The sequence below is a fragment of the Eufriesea mexicana genome, unplaced genomic scaffold (genome assembly GCF_001483705.2).
Source record: "Eufriesea mexicana isolate 0111107269 unplaced genomic scaffold, ASM148370v2 scaffold759, whole genome shotgun sequence".
Classification (NCBI taxonomy): domain Eukaryota; kingdom Metazoa; phylum Arthropoda; class Insecta; order Hymenoptera; family Apidae; genus Eufriesea; species Eufriesea mexicana.
Genome location: NW_016908917.1, coordinates 310192 through 335846, shown reverse-complemented (window position 1 = coordinate 335846; position 25655 = coordinate 310192). Strand labels below are relative to the sequence as shown.

Sequence of the window (25655 nt, the reverse complement as noted above, 5' to 3'; positions counted from 1 at the left end):
GATTCGCGTAAATCATGCCGCCATCTTGGTCCGCGATTAGCTCCCTCTAACGATCACGTTTCATTTTTTCATAAAAATCACGTAGCTTAATTTTGCTTCTAAAAATAGCCTTTTATAACAGTATCACTTAATTTTCGATTTATTTTCTAGAATAATACCCTGCATAGATCATTGACCGATTTGTAGTTTATTTCTCTGAAAATAGCATCCCACCTCGGTTAGCTTTATTTCAAATTCAAAAGTAATTTTATTTCAAATTAAAAAGTCGGGATTAAAATGGAATTCTCTACGAATTCTCTTAATTGGACTTTTATTCGTGGACACGCGTGGTAGTTGAAGAACGAAAGACCTGTTTTATATACCATCGGGGTCCTCAGGACCGACAGCACGGACTCCAGTGGTCCACGCCACCAGGTGGCAGCCGCAGACATCAGAGCCCAGATAAATTCAAGGGTAGCTCCCAGAACAATTTATCCATTTCAACGCTTTTTCTTTCCATTTGTACTCGTGGAAACCGGGAACGGTTTTATTTCCACTCGCGGTTTCCTGCATCGCGCGTGGAAAGTGGGTACCGGAAGAACGTCGATTTCCGGGAACGACGCTTGAATTTGGACGCGGGGGGTCGAAAGACTCGGCTGCCGAGAGGATACTTTCACAGGCGATCGAGCCGCTCGAAATCTGATAGCGGTGTACTACGAGCAACTTTCAACCCCCATCCCTTACTTTCGTCCCCGGGATATCGTTCCGCTGGAAGTTGACTCGACTCGGTTACAGGATGGATGCCCCGGTAAAATGTATTCTTCCATCGGTCCGCTGCGAATTCTTCCTGCCCGACTCGCTCCCACGAATTCGATTAATTTCCCTCCACTGCCGGTATCTGTCGCGAACTATCTTCGATTCTATTTAACTTCTCGAAAATCGGCTTCCTTCGCGAAAAATGGCGCCCCTTTGTCTGTGCTACGTCTCGCTTGGAAATGTCTTGCTTATGGTCGAACAACGGTCTTGTAAATTATTGTATTAACTATAATAGAGCCATGAAGTGGGTTGAAAGCATTAATTCGAAATTAAAATTTACGTTTGAAAATTGATATTAATTTTTACTCCGATGGAAATAAGGCAATCGTACGGTATATTTATTAGTCACCATTTCAGTGCCATTTTAACCCTTTGCGATCTAAGATTTTTTCGCTACAGAATAATAGAAATTCTACAACTTTCTGCCATAAAGCCGACAATATTTTTTAATATGGTAAATAAAAGTTCGTATAACAATTGACACGTAGAATTATTCAATTTCAATACCTATTACACTATTACGTTATCTTAACTTAAATATGTTAATTAATATCGATCTTTATAATCGTATAACAATTCGCACGTGGAATTGTTCCATTTCAATGCCTCGAATACTATTACGTTATTCTAAATTTAATATATTAATTATTATTATTATTATTTTACGCATAAACAGACCGCAGTCCATTTACATAAAATTTCACATATGAAAGAAAAGCAAATAAATTATACATAATACTACACCGAAGGAACGTGCTTATAAACGCTTTGTTCAGGAGGAATAGCTTTAATCAATAATTATCCGTAATTGTGTTTTGAAAGTTTGTAAAGATTCATAAAGAAATCTATACGATTATAAAGAGTGCTCGAGTCAGTAATAATACGATAAATTGGATTAATTAATCCATATGTAGATCTGGACATGTGTATATGAAAATACGTACTCTGGATCTCAATACACGTTCTGGCACATAGAAATTAATTTGCATAAGAAGAGAGGAGCAATCAAGAGAGTGATTATTAATTAAATTAAAGATAAAGCTATCGTATATTAATATCGATCCCTAAAATTTTATTAAATGGCGACTGAAGCTCGCCTCTCGAGTTAACTCTGCACAGGGTTAAAAGTTCGTTTGTGCAGTGTTGGACGTGTTGCATTTTGTATTAAGAAAGATTGAAAATTGCCGGTGTTTCGTGCCACTGCCTCGAACGTTTGAAACCACCTGCACTTTCGATAAAAGACCACCAGCAATTCTCAGGAAAAGTGGGTTCCATTTCAAATTGAACGACGAGTATCTCGAATTGCTCGTTTCTCTATGCTCGAAAGATTTCACCTGGTCGATGTACCACTTACGCCAACCGTACGCCATTTTGTTTAAAAGAAAAATAATATTTTCAAATTTTTCCGCAAGGATTCTATTCTTTTACTCGAAGTTTAGTAATTTTCAACAGAATAGTCAACTCGGTTCTTCTTATTTGCTCACTCCCAACCTCGATAACGATCTCTCGTCAACTCCATAAGCATACCTCACCCCTCCCGCCCTTTTGTATAAATTTCCAACGGAAACGCGTACGATTCCCCGAATCCTTTCCCGGTTTCCTCTGACCCTTTTTACTTCCCAGCCCCCGATTCTCTTCCCGGCTCGAGCCAGCCCAGAATTACTTTGTATTCCACGCGACTATCGACCTTCCATCTAACTCTCTCCCCACGTCTAAATCTCGATCGGACTGTATCCACCCCCGACCAACCCTCTCCACGTTGCAATCATTTATATGCATCGCGGTGGCCTCTCTCTGTCTGCTTTACAAACTACACGGCCGCCGGCCCTTTTCACTCTTCCAACGGAAGCCACGGGACCACGAAAGGAACATCCACCACCAAGCATCGACCTTTCGTCGAAAGATCGTCGTCCTCTCGCTGAAAGATCGATGCAACCGCCTAATGTGACAGGGGTAATTTCGTCTAGACACTTCGCGTCACCTGTATGTCATTTGTTTCGCGCCATCTTTGGATTAGGGGGTTGTAAAATTGGTCAAAAGACGGTTCGAATTGCTTGGAAATTTTTTGAAGTGCACCTTGCCACGATTCGAGAACAGGTTACGTGGAAAGTAACGATTTCTCGGCTATTTTCAGACAACGATGAGATATTTTAGCAATTCTGATCTCCTTTCGGTGATATTTCGATAGCAGCACCAGCCATCAAAAGTAGAACCAGGTTACGAAAATTGCGAATTCTTTGGGGAATACGGTAGGATTTAATTCGCCTCGGATGTTAATAAGCTTCTAGGTTTTATAAAGTGGGAGAAATTAAAACGAAACGTTTTACGCTGCGTTAAAGATACACTCAACGGGAACATAATCACAGGCCTTCGCCTGCTTATTAATCGCGGACCAACCAGGGTAAAACACCGAACGTAACTCTGACTGCGAGGGATTAAATTAACCTCACACGGTGGATGATTTAATACGTTCCTGTCCGACTAATCCGCTCGTAAATCCTGCCGAAACAGAAGAAACAATTTGCAAATGCTTCTTAAACCCGCCTTAAAGGCTTCGTCAGCTTTTAAAACTCGCGCGTCAGTGGTTCATACGCGACCACCCTTTGGCGGCCATGCTTGTCGCTTTATCTCTCGACAGACCTTTAACAACCCTATTAAACCCTCGGACAAAGTGGTATTACCTAACTTCTAGTAATATGGAAACGATGAAAGCATATTCGAGAATATTCTTTCAGAGTATTCTCCTGTTTCAGAACAACTTTTCTCGTTTCATAGTGTACATAGGTTAGCAACAAGGTACTTGAATTTATTTTTGTATTTAACTATTGCATCCAAGGAAGAGATTATTAGCTCTGTGACAGCGCTGTTGAACGAGCAGTACATGTGTGAAGCGTTTCATCTTAGCCTGTCAACAGACTCGTCAGTGAGGCTACCTAGCAGACCCGTGTCTTAGATACGGATTATCAGTGACAGGTGAAGATATCCTATTTGGAGGAAGTGCATACTATCTGTTCGCGAGAAGAAGGCACAGCTAACTCTGTTGACACTCCCATGATCACAGGCAGTGACTGCTATTGGCAGAAGACAGGGACGAAGATTGTTGACATATTGTAGCGACACCGAACGAGGTACAATAATGGCAGCATCAGTATAGTCTTTTAATCTAAATGTTAGCTACTGAAAAACAGAAAGCTAACGTTAAGATTGACTACCTCTATCTAGCAGGCTCGTGTCTTAAACACGGATTATCAGTGACAGATGAAAATATGCTATTTGGAGGAAGTATATACTATCTGTTCGCGAGAAGAAGGCACAGCTAACTCTGTTGACACTCCCATGATCACAGGCAGTGACTGCTATTGGCAGAAGACAGCGACGAAGATTGTTGACATATTGTAGCGACACCGAACGAGGTATAATAATGACAGTATCAGTATAGTCTTTTAATCTAAATGTTAGCTACTGAAAAACAGAAAGCTAACGTTAAGATTGACTACCTCTATCTAGCAGGCTCGTGTCTTAGACACGGATTATCAGTGACAGATGAAAATATGCTATTTGGAGGAAGTATATACTATGCGTTCGCGAGAAGAAGGTACAGCTTGACTAACTCTGCTGACACTCCCATGATCACAGGCAGTGACTGCTATTGGCAGAAGACAGCGACGAAGATTGTTGACATATTGTAGCGATATCAAACGAAGTACAATAATGGAAGCATCAGTATAGTCTTTCAATCTAAATGTTAGCTATTAGAAAACAGAAAGCTAACGTTACGATTGACTACGCAGATACTGTCATTATTCTGTTCAATTCTATCTCGCTACAGTTCGTCGATGATCTTCGTCACTGTGTTCAGTCAATAGTAGTCACTGTCTGTGATCATGGGAGTGTCTATAGAGATAGTCCCTTCTTCTCGCGAACGCATAGTAGGTCCACTGAAGACTTTAATGAATTCTCACCCTCGATGGAAGGTCGCCACACCCCTATTGACAGCGTACTCCCTAGAGCGATACCTAGATAAGAATTGTTATAGTAATATTGCATGAATTTGCTCTAGAATCCTATGACACACTGGCCGAAGTTGCCTAATTTATAGAATATCTTCGTCATCTTTATGTATCGTCTACCCACCTTCCATTATCGATATTTCCATCGTGCCTGTCAATTGGAATCGATGCGACTCAAATTTCTGCCAAAGGTCCTCCCATAAAACTATTATAATAACCACTATGAGGAGTTACAAGTGCATACAGATAGATATACTTTCGTGATTGGTTCTAAACACACTGTTCCATGTCTTTAAATTACGAAAGCGACGCATAAAATATCATTTTCGCATTAATCTTCTCAATTACTCACTCTCCAAGTACGGGATAACGTGTAATTATGGCAGAGGGATTATTTCCAACGCGTTCGCTGTCAATTCACGCCTGATATTTCAACCCCCGTTCTGCAAACGGGGATTGACTTCGTGAAACGAGGAGTGGAAATTTATTTTAAACGCGAAACGTTAAGCCATCGGTCAAGTGCTGCGATGCTGAAATTAAAATACGAAGCTCGAAAGTTTTGCAGTTAATTACTTTGGCCGGTGAGTGGCTCGTGCAGAACGATTCTTTTATCTTCAGCACGCGTGATATGGATGACGAATGAATTCGTTTTGTCGCCGGCCGTGATATCGCGTTAACGAAAATATACGGCTCCATTTAAAGAGCCGTCAACGGTCTTGAAATTTCGACTTAAACGAGCCTGGGGAAAAAATTTCCCTCGTGGAACTGTGCAACATTTTCCCTCGCCCACTTTCTCGCATCATCGGGAATAACAGAGATATTACGCGTGCCCCAGATAAAAGAGGCACCCTGTATATCGGCGACCTCGATTGAGATAATACTCAACGCACACCAGCAAGTCTGATTGAAGAACAGACTATGCCTGGTTTTACGTGTATCTTCTTGGTATATCAAAAAGGTATATATCCCCTATCTGCACGCTGTCATTAGTATTTTAGTATTTTAGTTGTATTGTGCATTAGTAATTCTAGTACTTGAGTTTTATTATTTTTGTTGTATTCTATATTTGTATTTTTGGTATTTTTGTTCTATTGTATATTAGTATCGCTAGTATTTTAGTTGCATTGTATATTAGTATTCCTAGGGGTTTTAGTTGTATTGTGTATCAGTATCCTTAGTATTTTAGTTATATTATTATAGTTGTATTCTATATTCGTATTTCTAGTATTTTAATTATATTATTTCAGTTGTATTGTATATTAGTATTCCTAATATTTTAGTTGTATTATATATCAGTATCTTTAGTATTTTAGTTATATTATTATAGTTGCATTCTATATTCGTATTTCTAGTATTTTAGTTATACTATTTTAGTTGTATTGTATATTAGTATTCTTAGTATTTCAGTTGTATTACTTCAGTTGCATTGTATATTAGTATTCCTAGGATTTTAGTTGCATTGTATATCAGTGTCTTTAGTATTTTAGTTATATTATTATAGTTGTATTCTATATTTGCATTTTTGGTATTTTTGTTCTATTGTATATTAGTATCTCTAGTATTTTAGTTGCATTGTATATTAGTATTCCTAGGGGTTTTAGTTGTATTGTGTATCAGTATCTTTAGTATTTTAGTTATATTATTATAGTTGTATTCTATATTCGTATTTCTAGTATTTTAATTATATTATTTCAGTTGTATTGTATATTAGTATTCCTAATATTTTAGTTGTATTATATATCAGTATCTTTAGTATTTTAGTTATATTATTATAGTTGCATTCTATATTCGTATTTCTAGTATTTTAATTATATTATTTCAGTTGTATTGTATATTAGTATTCCTAATATTTTAGTTGTATTATATATCAGTATCTTTAGTATTTTAGTTATATTATTATAGTTGCATTCTATATTCGTATTTCTAGTATTTTAGTTATACTATTTCAGTTGTATTGTATATTAGTATTCCTAATATTTTAATTGTATTAATTCAGTTGTATTGTATATCAGTATCTCTAGTATTTTAGTTGTATTGTATATTAGTATTCTTAGTATTTCAGTTGTATTACTTCAGTTGCATTGTATATTAGTATTTCTAGTATTTTAGTTGTACTTTATATCAGTATCTCTAGAATATTAGTTGTGTTGTATATTAGTATTTTTAGTATTTTAGTTTTATTGCATACTAGTATTTCGAGTATTTTAGTTGTCATTAGTATTTTTAATTATTAGTATGGGTGACCAGGATCGAGCAGATGTATTGAGCATAGATAATGGAATTGCAAGTGCTTCGAACAATTTTATTTCGTCGTGTCACCGACGAACTACCCTCGTCAATTCTTCTCGAATAATTTTCATGGATGGAATAAACTAGTTAGCACGAAAATCGAAAGAGTGGAGCACTCTGGACGTACAAAATGGCGGAGTAGACGCGGCCTTATTTCGCGAACGTCGATTTATTCTGCAAGCAGTGTCTCGATTCGATCCTGACTATCGGCGACGCGGCTAAACGCTGTCAATGTAAGACCATTCCGGCCTGGGAATTTTATTAAAGATCGGTATCAGCGAGCAGCGGGTATCGCGCGAATGAAAAATTTGTTTTCCAGTGTCTCGCGACCTGGTAGAGGCGGAATCGAATCGATCGCCTCGGTTTCGAAACCCTCCTATCTTGTCAGCATCCATTCGCCAACGTTGGCAAATAGTCGCCACCCCTCTATCGATCTAGAAAGTCCACCGACTCCTTCCTTTCCTTCCCGAATATTTCAAACCTCGCTAAATTGCGTTTGCTCGCCGAAGCTTCCTCGACCTGGTCGAAATTCTTTTTAAAAGATCGCCCGACTTTCGCCCGTTTAATATTTCCACCCCCGTTATTCCGCTTCCTTTGTCGCTGTTTCGGGCCTAGCAAATGGATAGATTCGACAGGCGTGCCGACGCGATTGTATCCTTTTTTTCTTTTTGCATGATTTCGCGGGTAAATAGAGCCGAAACGCGTCGCGTTTGCCTGTTTATTGGCTCGAAAATAGCTCGATCGGATTTCGGCTGGCGATACCTGTGTTTGGAGAACGTGGCCAGGTCCGCGAATTTTTCCGAGCGGAAATAGCGCGGCAAAAATGGAATCTAAACGCGTCGCTTGGACGCACTCGCCCGGTTCTCGCGTTTATTTTGTTTATCGTTTTCCTCGATTCTGCGCTTCATAAACCGTTGCTGGTAACGCCGGATTAGTTACCAGGCGTGAAAACGCGGGTAAAACGCACGTTACTATCGCAGCGAACGCGTTGATTCAGAATATTAACTCGGCAGCTCGGACTGCGTTGCAAAAATCATTGAAAACTTGAAAACAGGAGCGGAATGTTTCGCTGTTTTACATCGAGTTTTGTGTTTCCAATGGACTAGGTTTTTCCAATTCCGTAGCAATCACAACCTTATCCGCATTTGCATCTGAACGGAGGAGGTGGAAAGCTATTGCTGATAAATTTACCAAAATGTAAATTAATTATTAAATAGCTAACTGTTTTCACTGTACATTATCAAAGAGACATCCTTCATCTCGGTTGAATAAACCACCCTTAAAAATTATTCTCCATGTTACAATCTATGATTCACCATCCACAACGTTGCTCGACCAAATTGCAACCCTGAATGGCATGTGAAAATCACGCATTTCTGAAAAGTCTTGTCCGAATCTGTATCTAAAGAGGAAAGCTGTTGCAGATAAATTTGCAAAAATTATACAATAGCTAACTGTTTCCACTGTACATTGTTAAAGAGATATCCTTGAATAGACTACCCCCAAAAATTATTCTACGCATTACAACCCCCTATTCACCATTCACATTACTCGATTAAATTGCAACCCTGAATTGCACGTGAAAATTACACATTTCTAAAAAATCCTGTTCGCATCTGTATCTCAAGGGAAGAAAACTATTGCAGATAAATTTGCAATAATTATAAAATAACTGACTGTGTTCACCGTACATTATGAAAGGGATATCCTTGAATGAACCATCCCCAAAAAATTATTCTTTGCGTTACAACCCTCTATTCATCGTCCACAACGTTGCTTTACCAAATTGCAACCCCCAATTGCACGTGAAAATCATGCATTTCTAAGAAATCTTGTCTACATCTGCACCCGAGGAGCAACTTATTATAAACAAATTTGCAAAAATTATTAAATAGCAAATTACTTCCATTGCATATTACTAAAAAGGATATTCTTCGTCTCGATTAAATAAACCACCCCAAAAAAATTATTCCACGCGTTACAACCCCTGCCTCACCATCCACAACATTGCTCGACCAAATTGCAACCCCCAATTGCACGTGAAAATCATGCATTTCTAAGAAATCTTGTCTACATCTGCACCCGAGGAGCAACTTATTATAAATAAATTTGCAAAAATTATTGAATAGCAAATTGCTTCTATTGCATATTACTAAAAAGGATATTCTTCGTCTCGGTTAAATAAATCACCCCCAAAAAATTATTGCACGCGTTACAACCCCTGCCTCACCATCCACAACATTGCTCGACCAAATTGCAACCCCCAATTGCACATGAAAATCATGCATTTCTAAGAAATCTTGTCTACATCTGCACCCGAGGAGCAACTTATTATAAACAAATTTGCAAAAATTATTAAATAGCAAATTGCTTCCATTGCATATTACTAAAAAGGATATTCTTCGTCTCGGTTAAATAAACCACCCCCAAAAAATTATTCCACGCGTTACAACCCCTGCCTCACCATCCACAACATTGCTCGACCAAATTGCAACCCCCAATTGCACACAAAAGTCACGCACTCGTTTCTAACTCTCCCCCATATCCGTCGTTAAACCGATTCCCCGAAGGATCCTGAAAGCTCCGCTTAGACACTCTAGAGCTCAGTGCCGCAAGAAGTTGCGAGCTCTCAAAATTCTACAGACGCCTGCAATCGTTGGCGCGATAAAGCGAGCCGGGTTGACTGGTGTACTTTGTCGGAGACAGTGGCGGCAGGTGGACTCGATAAAAGTGTTGCGCGTCACCGAGGTGAAACTTTTTACCACCCCTAGCCTCCCGGAGGGAGGGTTCGTAAGTGCGAACCGAAGCGTGGACCGGCCGAAAGAAATCGATAGGGCTGATTTATGGCGTGTGCTACGACCGCGACACGACCCTTTGGAATCCCCGATCCAGTGGATTTCGACCCGGATCGTCTAACTTCCTTGTTTCACTCGACCAGACTTCACCCCGTGCTTCACCGATTTTTCCTCCACTCCTGTTCGCATTTAAACGTTCTTCGCGATGTACACTCGTACGACACAATCTCTGTGATCTTGCTTCTATATACGAAGCCAGTCGATTTTTCCCTGTTTTCCGTGAATGATCGAGTGCCAATGAATATGTAAGCAAGCAAAGTTACCCGTGTTTCGTCGCGAAATCTTCGGTTAAGAAGTTTAAATCCCGCTCAAAGGCATCCAGACAGCGAGGTGCACGTTTTTCCTCGCTCAAGGCACTTAAAAACCCGCATAGCCCTGGAACACTTGCTCGTTACAACTCTCAGCGAAGGTTACAGGATTCCCGCAGAAAACGCAGTTAGAAAGTTTGAAACGCTGCACGATATCGCGGGAAAAGGGGCGGCGCTGCAGAGGAAAAACAGGGTGCTCGAGCGGAGGGCGGAAAAATCGGGACGCCATTCGGTCTTATCTCCACTTGCTTTCGAAATACAGCCGGGAGACTGATAAATGGACGTCGCTGGGACGTCCTTGTGCCCGTCGTGCGAAAAGAACGTCGCTGCTTTCGCCGCTGTTTCCGCCACGGGGATTTATCAACCGAACGAAACGATCGTCGGAATTTTTCTTCGCGAAAAATCGTTGCTCCTCGATAACCGCGCCAATGCGTGCAAATATTCGCGACTGATCGAGAATTCCTGGCGATTTTTGCCTGGTTCCTTCACGATCGATTTGGTAATTTTATGACACCCGGTAGACTATTCGCGATGAAGGTTCGAATATCAGTTGAACAATTTTGACGAATGAACTATATATTTATTTATCAATGATTACATGTAAACGGAAGAAAGAGAAGAAAAATAGTCTCTTTCTCTGTGCAAGCTCTTTGCCATGCAACTACTTTTGCATTCTAGCACCTTTTTCCAGATCTATTTAGCTCTCATTCTCACGCTAATTCGCATCATTGATGATTGAAAATTCTAATTCGGTTCCTTGTCATAATTTTGATAAAGTACCTGGGCAGTGGATTGAGGTATATATATTTGTAAAGTGAACCTTATTAAATTAGTGCCTCTCAAACAATTGACTTACATAGTTAGGATGAGCCGTTGGCTCCTGGAAGAGAACATTCTAGAATAATAACAATAGTCACAGTGATTTTATATAGATGTCGTGTGCCATCTAATCAGCCTAATTACTAGCTGTTCCAACATTCCTTTTTAATGGTAAACGTTGTTGCCTCGCAATTTTTGTATATATCGTGTGATATCGCTTTTGTAGGATAGCAGTCATTCTATTTTGATCCTGGCACTTAATTGCTGAAGTACTTACTTTAGTATGACCACTGGTTCTATTGGTTGTCGATCGTTTCTGAGTAACGAATTATGAAGAAGGCAAGATTTGTCAGAACAAAATCCTGTTATTTCACTTGCTAAGTTAAAATAGGAATTGAACCTAGGTCGATAATGAAAGATGGGAGTGCAACGAATAAGTGATGATTCGCAATTGATGAGAGATCGATCAGTCTGGAACTGGTAGCGTGAGCATAATTTGAAACTTATATGAAGCTAGTTTGTATAAAGTGTACTATACTAATTGTCTTTTCTTTCACCTGTAAATAAATATCCAACGAACCTATCGAGGTCCAGTCGGTGATAGACGGGCCTCAATAGTCATCGTCCAATGGGCCTCATCGACCTCCGACAAATCTCGATAATTCAGTGCTAGCGCAAGCTCTCGATCGTTCCGTAGACGAGAGCGAAGGGCCCCGAATGGGCGGAGCCTCCACGCGCGACGAATCGTCGGTAGACGCTCAAGCAGTTACCACGTTACACGCCACGCCCCTACGGTCCCCAGAGACCGGCGCTAGACTTTCCCTTCAGTCCTCGCTAGTCCGTACGGCCCGGAAGGTTCCGTATGACGGCTAACTGTGACGTGAACGGAACGGCACGTAAAACTAGCGTCGCATTTAACGTGTTTAGTGTGCATCACGGTGTGAAGTAAATATTTTTCCAGGCAATACCCTTTTAAGTTTCCAATCTGTGTTCCTTTGTGTCCTTACCACACTCAATTGTGGCACAATTTAATTTAATTGTGCTACAAACCAATCTTAGAAATTCGAATTTTTCTTTTCTTTTTTATTTATGAAGGTCCTCCTCGTCCACTTAAAATCGATGCTTATATCTTCGTTGCGATGGTGTGGCCTCTTCGATGGGGTAGCTGCTGGAGGGGTCGAAATGCAAAGGAAGGGATGCATTTCATCTTGAGACCTGCTAGTGTAGCTCACTCGTCAGTGAGGCTACCTAGCAGACCCTTGTCTCAGACAGGAATACTATTGGAAAATCAGGAATTTGTATACATGGGAATCGGAGGATTCACCGAGATAATCCTGGATTCCTTGTGGTAAAGAGTGCGTGAACGATGGTCACCTTATATTCAATAACATCGAGGAATCTGTTATTAAAAATTCCTGTTCTAGACCCCGGTGGAGGATTCGAAGTCGGTCTCTCTTCGCGTTATGCTAACAGAGAACCATGGAATACGTTTGCGTAAAAGGTTGTAGCTTTTTCGAACCTCGAGTACGTATCTGTATCGCGAGCAAGTATCAGGTAGACCTCGAAACAGACGGAAGTTTGAATCAACCGAGCCTCCTTCTCCGGTTGGTCCTCGAGCGGACCGAAACGCGGAATCTAACGAACGGGCCAGCGAACTTAATGAGATCTCCCGTCATAAACTTTTATTGAAGTGCTCATTAAGAGAGCCGAAGTTTAATTGCGCGCATTAAGCGGCGAATTCGGGTACAGCAAGCCGCGTTTTCGGAAGACACTGTTCCCGACGTAATTAACAACGTTTCGCATTAACGGGGGAAACTGTGTCGACCCTCTTGCACAGACATATTGCCCGTGAATCCACGCTGCTGTTAATCTCCGCCTTCGTTGGCTCATACGAGTCAATACGGACGAATTAATGCTCCCAGTCTCTATTCCCGTGACCTTGCTTTCTCAATTACCTCGTCGGGTATAATTCTGCCTCACTGTCACGATTACTTTATCTATTCCAGAAGCAGGGACTCCGTTGGGGGTTAAATTGAAGCTTTCTCTGCGTTTTCGAATTTTATTTCCAATATTTAAATTTCGTCGATTGGTAACACAATATTTTTATATTTTCCCTATTTTTCAGGGGTACTGCGTTCTGTCTATGTCTCGATTTTTGGTTCTTCTTCGTGATTGTATATGTTACTTGAAACTTATCTGACCAGCGTGATACCCTCGCGTCAGAGGCCTAGTTACTTCAATAAGAAGAACTATATTGGAACTTAAATTGAAGATTTCTCTGCGTTTTCAAATTTTATTTCTAATATTTAGATTTCGTCGATTGGTAACACAATATTTTTATATTTTCCCTATTTTTCAGGGGTACTGCGTTCTGTCCATGTCTCGATTTTTGGTTCTTCTTCGTTATTGTACATGTTACTTGCAACCTTATGTGACCAGCGTGATACCCTCACGTCAGAGGCCTAGTTACTTCAATAAGAAGAACTATATTGGAACTTAAATCGAAGATTTCTCTGTGTTTTCAAATTCTATTTCCAATATTTATATTTCGTCGATTGGTAACAGAATATTTTTTTTTTCCCTATTTTTTGGATATTGCGTGTCTGCTGCTGCATTCTATCTGTTTCAATTTCCGATTCCTCTTCGTGATTGTACATGTTACTTGCAACCTTACCTGATCAGCGTGATACTCTTGCGTCAGAGGTCTAGTTACAGTAGAAGTTGCTTAACTTTTGTCCAGTTATAATAACATTTATTTATAATATACCTAGAAATGAGCCCCTACACACGTGTTTCAATCCCCTGACGAATCTTCTTGACTGCCTGCCTTCTTCTGACTTCTTCTCTATCCGTCATATACATATACTATATAAGAATATAGGAATGTATTACTAGTATATACTACTATATAGGAATATAGCATATGTATATGTCTTTCTTCACAGCCTGTCGTATACATACACCATATAGGAAGTTATTCTCCTAACTAATGTCTCATAACGACATCCATCGATGTTTCGACAGAAAACAAACGTATCATGCAGTCAACAGTCACTCTGGCCCAGCTGACACAGTTCCTGTCAGATATCGAGGGTGTATCTGGATCGATGGTAGCCTCGTCCCGAACCCCTGAATCGGGGCGACGAGTCCGACTCGTCGTTCGCACCCATCGTTCCGAGGAATTTAAATAATTTTAACCAAGACGTATTCGGGGTGTACGAAACCGAAGGAGGGAGAGACAAAGGAGGAGAGTGAAAAGAGATACGTACATTCACGTGTACTCCATCGACGTCGTAGGTCTTGTACGGTGGATCTTGATCTGGTGCATTTCGATAGAACTCCACTTCCTCGAGCATCCATTGTATCTTGTACAATGGCAGCCCTTCCAAATCGTAATGGCAGGAGAGCGTCACCGTGTCGCCGGATCTCACCATCGCTGGCACGTTCATTGTCAGGTCCTTCAGTCCCGTCACACCTGCAAACGAATAATTCAAAACGGTTTTACAAATCTCGTTTCGAATCCTCCGGCGTGTACACGAAATATCTGTTACGCGGAAACACCGTGGCTTTCGTTCCAAGAATCGAGAAATTTTTATCCCCATTTCGGAACGTTATTCGAGAAAAATCCAGTGGAATATCGCTCGGCGAAAACTTACAAATTTTGATATTCTATCGACAGGTATCGATTTCGTAGATCAATAGTGGTTGCAGGATCGCGTTACCAATTAGAATAGCGCAACGGGGTAACCCACGCGGTATTGGCGTGCGCTTTTCTCACCCCCTCTCCCCCCTTTCTCTCTTTCCCTATTCGCCGTGTCACGTACGTTTTGTCGTTTTAATTGGCGATACGGAGCGAAATGCTTGAGAGCTTGGGACAAAAACCGTGGAACGACAAAAGCACGTCGTTCCTCCGACGTTTTTGTAATTAGCTGACTAACAGGGATACGGTATGGCATGGTTTAACGCGGCAGTTTATGACGCGTATTTTATCGCTGGGTATTATACCTATTCAAGGCCACGTTACCGTATTAAACGAAGGAATCGTAATTTTAGGAGAGCTTCGAGTTATTAGCCTATATTCCGCGCTGTCGGAATTTTCTTAGCGAGCTGTCATTCGATTTTCATATTTTCTCTGTGTATACCAATGCAGGATATTTTTAGGGTTAGAAAGCTGAAGTGCACCTTCAGCCTTCCGCCATGATATTTATCATCGTGATATCGATATTCGACGTTGTATTATTCATATTCATCTGCGCGGTGTCATAATCATCATCGTAATCATACTCTTCGTCGTAATATCGCCTCTCAATCATAATTATCATCGTTATATTCTTCGTCATGGTGTCACCATCGTTATCATAAATACGATCGTGATATCTTCATTATTTTCGTCGAAGTGTCATCATCATGGCATTGAAATTCCCCAGCAAGATGTCATTTTCATCATATCTGTTGAAGTGTCGTCATCGTTGTATTGACACTCCTCAACAGGATGTCATCTTCATCGTGTCCGTTGAAGTGTCATTACTATGGTATTAAAATTCCTCAACAAGATGTCATCTTCATCGTAATATTGCCAATTGATCATAATTGTCATTATTATATTCTTCGTCACGGCATTACTATCGTTATCAGAATTACCATCATGGTATCTTCATCGTATTCGTCGAAGTGTCATCATCATGGTACTAAACTTTCTCAACAAGGTGTCATCTTCATAATAATATTGCCTCTCGATCATAATTATCATCATTATATTCTTCCTCATGGTATCACCATCGTTATCATAATTACGATCACGATATATTCATCATATTCGTCGAAGTGTCACCATCGTGGTATTAAAATTCCACAACTAGGTGTCATCTTCGTCGTAATATTGCCATTTTATCATTATTATTATTATTATATTCTTCGTCATGGTATCACCGTCGTTATTATAATTACGATCGTGATATCTTCATTATATTCATCTAAGTGTCATCATCGTGGTATTGAAATTCCTCAGCAAGATGTCATTTTCATCATATCTGTTAAAGTGTCGACATCGTGGTATTGAAATTCCTCAACAAGATGTCATTTTCATCATATCTGTTGAAGTGTCGTCATCGTGGCATTGACACTCCTCAACAGGATGTCATCTTCATCGTATCCGTCGAAGTGTCATTACTATGGTATTAAAATTCCTCAACAAGATGTCATCTTCATCGTAATATTGCCAATTGATCATGATTATCATTATTATATTCTTCCTCATGGTATCACCATCGTTATCATAATTACGATCACGATATATTCATCATATTCATCAAAGTGTCACCATCGTGGTATTAAAATTCCTCAACAAGGTGTCATCTTCGTTGTTATATTGCCATTTGATCATAATTATTATTATTATATTCTTCGTCATGGTATCACCATCGTTATCATAATTACAAACATGGTATCTTCATCATATCCGTCGAAGTGTCGTCATCATGGCATTGAAATTCTTCAAGAGGATGTCATCACCGTCATAATCGTCTACATACTTCATCCTGCTAGTATCATCCTCATCACATTCGTCATCGTGATATAGTCGCCATCGTTATATTTATTTTAATCATGCCTGTCATCGAGTCACGTGACTGATCAGGAAGACGTTGGTGAAAACAATGGTGTCTCGTTTCTTTGAGCTAATTATAGGTTTATATCATCGTCCATAAAATTCGACTACTCTGTGAATAAAAATCTGACGATGATGCGATGTGACGATGATGACAGTGTGCACAGGACACTAGGCGAAGTGATCATTTGCAAACTTCACTATCCCGAGACACAAGCTCATCGAGTCGTGCGCTGAATCGAGAACCAGCCTTTCCCGAACCACTTGGGTCCGCAGTTTGACAAGGTATGAAGTCGAAACGAGGCTAAAACGACCATTTTCTCCGCGGTAATGGCCATCGCCGGGTGTCGAATAGCCGGTGACGCGCACTCGCATCTGGCTCCCATCACTTTCTACGACCTGTCCCACGTAAAATCTACTCGTCCCCTTTCTCATCGCTTTCCACGGTCATTTTGTAATTCAATTTCATCTCAGCGGACATCTTCAGATTTGTGACACGCGTTAGAGTCCTGGGACTTTCGAGGGCATTCTAGGGTCGTTTTTGTTCGGACATCTTGCTGTTTGCTCGTCGTGTCTCCGCGCTTCCGAGAAGTTCGCTCCCCTCGTTCTTCTTTTTCCTTTCACGGCGCTGCTTCTCATTCTTACTCCTAGGTATTCTCCCCGGTCCCCTGCTGCTTCTTTATTCTCGGAATCTTCCCCCCACTGTCCTTGGGCTACTTCCTCTAATTCTTGACATTTACTTTCCGATGTCTCCCGTTGTTTCTTTTCCATTATCGCAGGTCTGCCTTCTCGAGGCCCTCGAGTTGCCATTTTTACCGTTGCAACGCCACTTTCGCAACGTCTCTGCATTGTTCCTCTCGTTACCAGATTCACCGACTCGATGTTAAACATCGTAATAGTGATGACAGTACAGCTACCGCGTAAGCAGTCATTTCTAAATCGTTGACAGGACTAATAAGTAACTGGAAAATCGTCATTTATTGCTCGATGTCAATAATTTGACAGCATTTAGGGGAGGATGCTGGTGTAGAACGCTAAAGAGTTACGTATTTTGGGAATGTTTTTCGAAAAAAGTATTTACTCAGTTGTTCTTGATGAGGGGTTATATTGAAAAGGACATGAGTCCACACAATCGGTGGAAGACTATGTTTATTTAACGATTACACTGACAGAACTAAGCTGATTGACTTGGACCAGGTCACAGTCGTCTCCAGAGAAACTGGAGACAAAAGACACGCTGTGACAAAAGCAAAATGGAGGGGAAGGGATCATCCCCACATCGCTAGGATGCTGAGTTTATTCTCAGCATGTAGCTTTATTGCAAGTTTTGGAAGCTAGGAGTCATTAAGCAACTGTGAGAGTATACAGAAGAATCTTTTATCGATTTTGAAAAATTTGTAGTGATTCGATAACGAGGTCTAAAGTTGAACGATTTTTCAATCGCGAGAGGGATTAAAGAGCAACTCACTGTGGCTATTCTTCTCGCGTTTAAGCTCTTGAAAGGGGTTATTTATCGTTCTAATTAGATATTCCAGCCGGAGGAAATGTTAGAACGTACGACAATTAAGACCCGTTTCCAGCGCTAATCTAATCGCGCGAGCAAAGTCCATTTAGACCGCCAAGTATCTCTTTAAACGGGTAAGCAACCCTCGGGTATTACGCCTAGCTTGGAAAACGTCTAATCTTGACGTTCCACAGTTTCCTCGCTCTATCCTACCCTCGTTTGCCATCCTATTTTTACTCGCTTCTTTTCCCGTCCTCCGGTTCCCATTTTTACCAGCGTGCACCACGGTATTTTAAATGAACACTTAACTAACGTAGAATCTCGTTCCAATTATATTCTTTACTTAATAAACGTTTATTTTCTTCCTTCATCCCTGCATCAATTCCACCTCGTTCGCTCCTCTAACTTAACAGGGGCCTATTTCTTCCTCTTCGATTCGTCTTCTTTTAAGAGTACAGGTCATGGAACTGTCGTTAATTTAAAACGTCGAAGTCATAAGGGTGTACTTTTCGAGTTGAAGAACGCTAGGATATTTATGGGCGAAGGGAGGAGAAGGAGGGGACTGTGCGTTTCGTCCTGGGCCTACTGGGACTAGTCAGGGTGGCTATCTAGCGGACCAGGTGTCTATGACACCGGATGTTATAGGGGTGAGTGGTGTAGTAAGAGTGACAGGAAGAAATACGAGTCAAAACTCAACACGTCTGGTCTCGAAATGAAGGTTTATTTCACACGAAGGTCTCTAAGTTCCTTAAGCCCTCAAAGGACCCTCACTGACTCATAGGAGGTCTCTGACTAACTGTTTTATAGTCTGTCATTAACTAGTGGAAGGTCACTCACTGACACCTAAAAGGTCTCTTACTAACTATTCTGTAGTCTGTCACCAACTACTAGAAGGTCTCTCACTATTCTGTAGTCTGTCACCAACTCCTCGAAGGTCTCTCACTATTCTTTAGTCTGTCACCAATTCTTCCAAGATCTCTCACTATTCTATAGTCTGTCACCAACTACTACAAGGTCTCTCACTATTCTATAGTCTGTCACCAACTACTACAAGGTCTCTCACTATTCTATAATCTGTCACCAACTCCTCAAAGGTCTCCCACTATTCTATAGTCTGTCACCAACTCCTCGAAGGTCTCTCACTATTCTATAGTCTGTCACCAACTACTACAAGGTCTCTCACTATTCTATAGTCTGTCACCAACTACTACAAGGTCTCTCATTATTCCATAGTCTGTCACCAACTCTTCGAAGGTCTCTCACTCACTTCTAAAGAGTCCCTCACTAACTATTCTGTAGTCTGTCACCAACTCCTCGAAGGTCTCTCACTATTCTTTAGTCTGTCACCAATTCTTCCAAGATCTCTCACTATTCTATAGTCTGTCACCAACTACTACAAGGTCTCTCACTATTCTATAGTCTGTCACCAACTACTACAAGGTCTCTCACTATTCTATAATCTGTCACCAACTCCTCAAAGGTCTCCCACTATTCTATAGTCTGTCACCAACTCCTCGAAGGTCTCTCACTATTCTATAGTCTGTCACCAACTACTACAAGGTCTCTCACTATTCTATAGTCTGTCACCAACTACTACAAGGTCTCTCATTATTCCATAGTCTGTCACCAACTCTTCGAAGGTCTCTCACTCACTTCTAAAGAGTCTCTCACTAACTATTCTATAGTCTGTCACCAACTCCTCGAAGGTCTCTCACTATTCTTTAGTCTGTCACCAATTCTTCCAAGGTCTCTCACTATTCTATAATCTGTCACCAACTCCTCGAAGGTCTGTCACTATTCTATAGTCTGTCACCAACTCCTCGAAGGTCTCTCACTCACTTCTAAAGAGTCCCTCACTAACTATTCTGTAGTCTGTCACCAACTCCTCGAAGGTCTCTCACTATTCTTTAGTCTGTCACCAATTCCTCCAAGGTCTCTCACTATTCTATAGTCTGTCACCAACTACTACAAGGTCTCTCACTATTCTATAGTCTGTCACCAATTCCTCGAAGGTCTCTCGTTATTCTTTAGTCTGTCACCAATTCTTCCAAGGTCTCTCACTATTCTATAATCTGTCACCAACTCCTCAAAGGTCTCCCACTATTCTATAGTCTGTCACCAACTCCTGGAAGGTCTCTCTCTCTCACTATTCTATAATCTGTCACCAACTCCTCGAAGGTCTGTCACTATTCTATAGTCTGTCATCAACTCCTCGAAGGTCTCTCACTCACTTCTAAAGAGTCCCTCACTAACTATTCTATAGTCTGTCACCAACTCCTCGAAGGTCTCTCACTCACTCCTAGAAGGTCTCTTGTCAATTATTCTAAAGTCTGTCATTAACTCCTGGAAGGTCTCTTACTATTCTATAGTTTGTCACTAACTCCTCGAAGGTCTCTCACTGATTCCTGGAAAATCTCTCAGTAACTATTCTATAGCCTGTCATTAATTCCTCGAAGGTCACTCATTCGTAGAAGGTCTGTCACTAATTATTCTATAGTCTGTCACTAACTCATCGCAGGTCTCTCATTGACACCTCGCTGAAAACTCCTCACGCGTGGAGGCTTCCTCCTTTCGTCTTGACTCTCAACTTTTATGGAACATAGCCGTATCTCAGACACAGAATACTATTGACAGGTCAGGAATTCGTATATATAACAATTTCTGTGTTCACCATGGACTTGGTGAACCTGAAACCTCCTCGATTCTCTCTTCCTATGAAGGTATTTACGGAAATCGCTACAGAGTGCAAATTTCCCATCAAACCGTCGTCATATTCGCGCGAAATCAACGTGAATGTTCCAAAGACAGTTTCGTTCAATTTCCTTTCCGTCCTTGCAATCTCAAGGTCGTTTCAAGGTCCGCGCGAAACATAATTCCAGGAATGGAATTGATCCGAAACGCGTCTCACGGGGTCGAGCGAAATTCCCTAATCGCGAGCGCTCTCCGTTACTCCGCGATCGGGAGGAAATTCAATTTCGAAGCGGAACTACACGCGAGTACGCCGCGACCGTGGGGAAAAATTATTTTCCAATTTCTACCGTCTTCCGTCGAACAATAATAAATTCCTCTGCATCGATTCCCGCCGTAGCCGCGAACGAAACTCGATCCCAAAGTGGAACTATTTCCCAAATATAACATACCCACAGTCAGAGGCGTTCTAGCAGGCACGCGTGCCCCTCCGGAACCCTTGTCCCGGAATTTCCATCCCACCCCGTGCTTTTATCGAGACACTTGGCTTGTTTGGCCGCCATTTGTCCGCCGCGTTATTCGCCCTCCGAGCAAGGGACGTCGAGTCGCGTGAACGTATCACACCCCTCGCTCTCTCCTCTCCACCCTTCTAATTTCATCGCTCTCCTCTCGAGAGAAAGAGGCTGGGAAGCTTGGAAAAACACGCTTCCTTTGTCCTCAGACGCGGCCGAGTGTCGGCGTGCAAGGAGCACAGGGAGGAATCGATCTTTTCGTAGCATCGATCCAGGGGAGTAGCAGATGTTCCATTTCGCGCAGCCTGTTTTCCTTTTCATTGCATTCGCGAAATGGGATCCGACCGACGAGCACCGTGGCAGGCTTTCTCTTTGGTCACGCTTCGAAAGCGAAAGGAGCTTGCAGCGAGCGACGATGGGACTGATAGCAATTGAGTATACCTCGTGATCGATCCATCCTCTACACGCGATTAGAATCATCCTTCGAGGTCGCTGAACTCGAGGAGTGATCGAGAGGTAAATATGTAACGAGGTTTCAGAGAATGATGATTTTTAAATTGCTTATTTATTCTTGGAAATAATTTATTTATAACTGGATATGTATAGAATAGCCGATTTTGGGAATTTCGGTGCAATTTAAATTCCTATTCCTTTCGATTGACATTTATATTTTCGCGAGGTTGCTAAATGGGAAGAGATACTAATCACCATTGCAGTGAGGTGATGACCTAACTCGTGTGACTGACGTATCAGGAATTCTTTGGTTTAGAAGCGAGTGACAGCGATTAAGGAATAGCAAGAAAATGGAGTCGTATACTGCGAATTAGGCAATATACTGTCATACGATGAGCGACTATGGCTTCCTGTACTTCTTTGTACGATTCTGTTGTTACAAATACTCGGAATTTTTTGATCAACTGTGGCAGGTGAGATCTCTGTGTACTACGTGGTTTACGAGAGTACCTAGATTGCCTCGATCTTGGGATTTCTGGAATTTTTCTGGAATTTTTCTGGAATTTTTCTGCGACTTCTGGGATATGATTGTGTTTCTACGAACGTGATATACTTCTCGTGTATTCGAATATCGTAATAATATTTTTTTCATCCTCGATATTTTAAGCTTCTCCTGTCTCTCTTAAATTATTTTGGCTCACTCTCAAGAACAAGGGACCCGAATCGAAGGGACGATGGTTTACTCGTTTATAACCAGCGTCCCACGATTCGCGGACACCTCGACCTCCGAGCAACCCCCATAAAAGAATTAAAATTTCCCAAACCTAAACAAATTAACAATTTGTTTAAACTTCCACTTCCACCTACCAGTTCCGAGCCTCCCGCACATCCCTTCAACGAACACGCCGCCAATAGGAAAAAAGTCCACTTCCACCTACCAGTTCCGAGCCTCCCGCACATCCCTCCAACGAACACGCCGCCAATAGGAAAAAAGACACACCCACCACTTAGATATCTTGACAGCCAATGACAGCAACAGACGAACATATAAAAATACACGACACCAAGAAGACAGACATTACAAACATCGAAACAACACAAACGACACCACGGTAGAACGCACATCGCTAAGACATATTGTAAATTGCTGTAGATATATTCAAATTAAATTATATTTAAACCTTCAAAAATAGTTTACGTTCTTAGAACGACGTAAGCCTTCGCCTAAATTCTTCATACGGTCGATAAGAAGATTCGGACGAAACAATATAACCCAGTCGAAACGCTGTATAATTCAGTTTAGATTAGCGGTGAAACGTACCCCAGAATTTGTCTCGTAGTATGAGAAACGCAAGCATCAGACGGTGAAATGTATCGGATTAAAGCGGAAACTATCCAGTCAGTGGTTATCCTGTCATCTACCGATAGTTTGAAAAAGTCGAGCATCCTTTGATCCTGCGTAATAATAATTTGAATAATTCGGGAATATTCCCTTTTTATTATCCCATTTCAATAATCGACTTGGAAAACTCAAAGAAGACACCCTTTCCAATAGTACCGCATAAATTTCACCTCTGACAGACTCCTTTATACTAGCCAATATAAATACATTCGAAGGATCCGAAAAATTTGCAGAGGAGTCGAGAACAGTTTAAATAACGATTTAAAAATTAATGGCGGAGTATTGGCAGCGATCGATCTCGAGATTATTAAAAAATTTGCATAAAATTGGGGAAAAACTCGATAATTCTTGGTGTCGGGTAAGGGTAGGAGGGAAATTGGGACTGGAAGTGAAATATTTCTCTATTATTTCGAACGACAAATCGCCTCGCGGCGAATAAATAAATAGCGAGCGGTTGGGCTGAATGGGAATAAAATTGATCGTTTTCGAGGGCGTTCTCGAAAGCGGAAACCGTAGGATGGCGCGTACCCCTAACGCGAAAAACCCGCGAATCGAGGGCCGGTAGAAGAGCAGCCGCCTTTAAATTTCGCCGGTGCTTTCGCGAGCAGCTTTTAATTCCCGGATAATTCGACGTTCGCGTGGTCGTCGAAAATCGTCAGCCCGATATTCCCCATCGGCTTCCCGGCCATTGTGCCGGGCTAAAAAGACCCTACGCCCCGCGTTAAATATCGATTTTAAAGGGAAACGAGCGCGACACCCGTGTGTTTTTACGCTCCCTGTTCCCATGCATTCGGTTAGACGCACACTCGCGCTCCTCCGTTTCGATATAGACTTATTCAGGGATGAACGTTCCCGCGGGAAACCGGTGCCCGCTTGCTCCACCAGCCAACGGGATATGAGCCGAACGATATTGCCAATTCCGCGTGCCACGACGGAACAATAACTCCACTCCGAAGAATTATCGTCTCCCTCGTGTCTCCTTGATCCTTTCTTCCCTGTGTAACCCGCAGGAACTCGCAATCCTCCGACCACATTCCTGCGTCTTTTTCTCCGGTCGTTTAATTGCAGCGTTGTGTCAATTCGACTGGTGTGTCGAAGTTGGAACAGTGGGTTAGGAGCTTCTAGCTTTCCTGAGCATGGAAAGTATGAGAGAACTAGGCAGGGCCGGCGTGACCTTTTGCAGGGCCAGTTCAAAAATTTTGCGGACCAGAATACACGTTTAAATCCGATATAGTGTCGGTAAATAGTATGGTATTGTAGCGACTATCATTCTCACCCTCACCACTAGGTGGGTTCCGACTTCTTCGCAAAACCTCCAAATCCTATATATATATATATTGCGGTATTGCAGGATGAGCGTGTTATCTAGAGTACGTGCGAAAGGATGAATGATCGTGCGCTAGGATCGTGTGTACGGGGTGTTTATGAATGTATCGGATGAAAGTGAAGAGTGGCTTTAGGAATGCGTTTGAGTGTTTGGGCTAAGTGACCCGCTGATGGTAAGATTGCGAGGAGAGCGTGGGAAAGTGTGATTGGAAAAAGAGAATAGGTATGAAAGAGGATAGAATGTATGGTTTTAAATAGGGATGCAAGGGTGAGAGGGTGGTCTGTCGTAGTACGTGTAGTATATTAGAGTTCGTAGAGAGAGTTGTGAGAAAAGTTGTGGTTAATTGTATTCGTATTGCTAAGTGTAAACGTGTTGTTAGGTATAATTTTGTCGTTGTAGTTATAAGAGCTTAATTAATAGATAGATTATATTCGTAGTCTTTACCGTCACCGCATATTGCATTGTATATTTTATGGTTAATAAATAGTTTTATATTATTCGTGTTCCACCCGATCTTTACAATATTTATGTAACTTTCCGTCCTTCCAATAGTATCCCAGTCTAAGACAGGACCTACTAGGGGTAGCCTTACTGATGAATTCTTCTTCTAACTAGGATACATGCGACAGCCTGACATCAAAGACGCTAGAGGGAGGACCCCCACAGTATCATCATTCTGTAAAGAGTTAATCAAAATTGGTGTTTTCTAATTGGCTGATTTCCTTAGCACCTAATATCTTCCGCACCCGTGTTGCAGTTGCATCAACCTTTGATGTCAACGCTTAGAACACGCTGAACGAAATATTTCAATGCAAAGGTGTGAGAGAAAATCTTGCCATAGAATATTGGATTATGCCATTATATTTTCTACACACACCTGAATATTCAATCTACTATACAGAGTGTCTTGCAAAATGTCTGGTGAGTTTTCGGAACCGGGCCGCTTTCAAAACGCGGGGCCCGGTTCCGGTGAACGTGCACTGGCTTGGAAGTAGGTATAGTTGTAAGAGCCTTAACCCGAAGGATTCTTCGCTAATAGGTGTCAAATGACAAGTGAAAAATCGGTCAAATCGAAATTATCGTTACTC

General features: G+C 41.4%; 1 protein-coding gene across 1 annotated transcript in view; it reads right to left on the bottom strand.

Moving 5' to 3' along the window:
* The window catches only part of LOC108546709 (uncharacterized), a 224262-nt gene that overhangs the window by 47833 nt on the left and 150774 nt on the right, over window positions 1-25655 (bottom strand). Inside the window, exon 2 of the mRNA XM_017898932.1 lies at window positions 14346-14551. Coding sequence (XP_017754421.1) covers window positions 14346-14551 — 206 coding nt within the window. The remainder of the gene's footprint in view (window positions 1-14345; window positions 14552-25655) is intronic.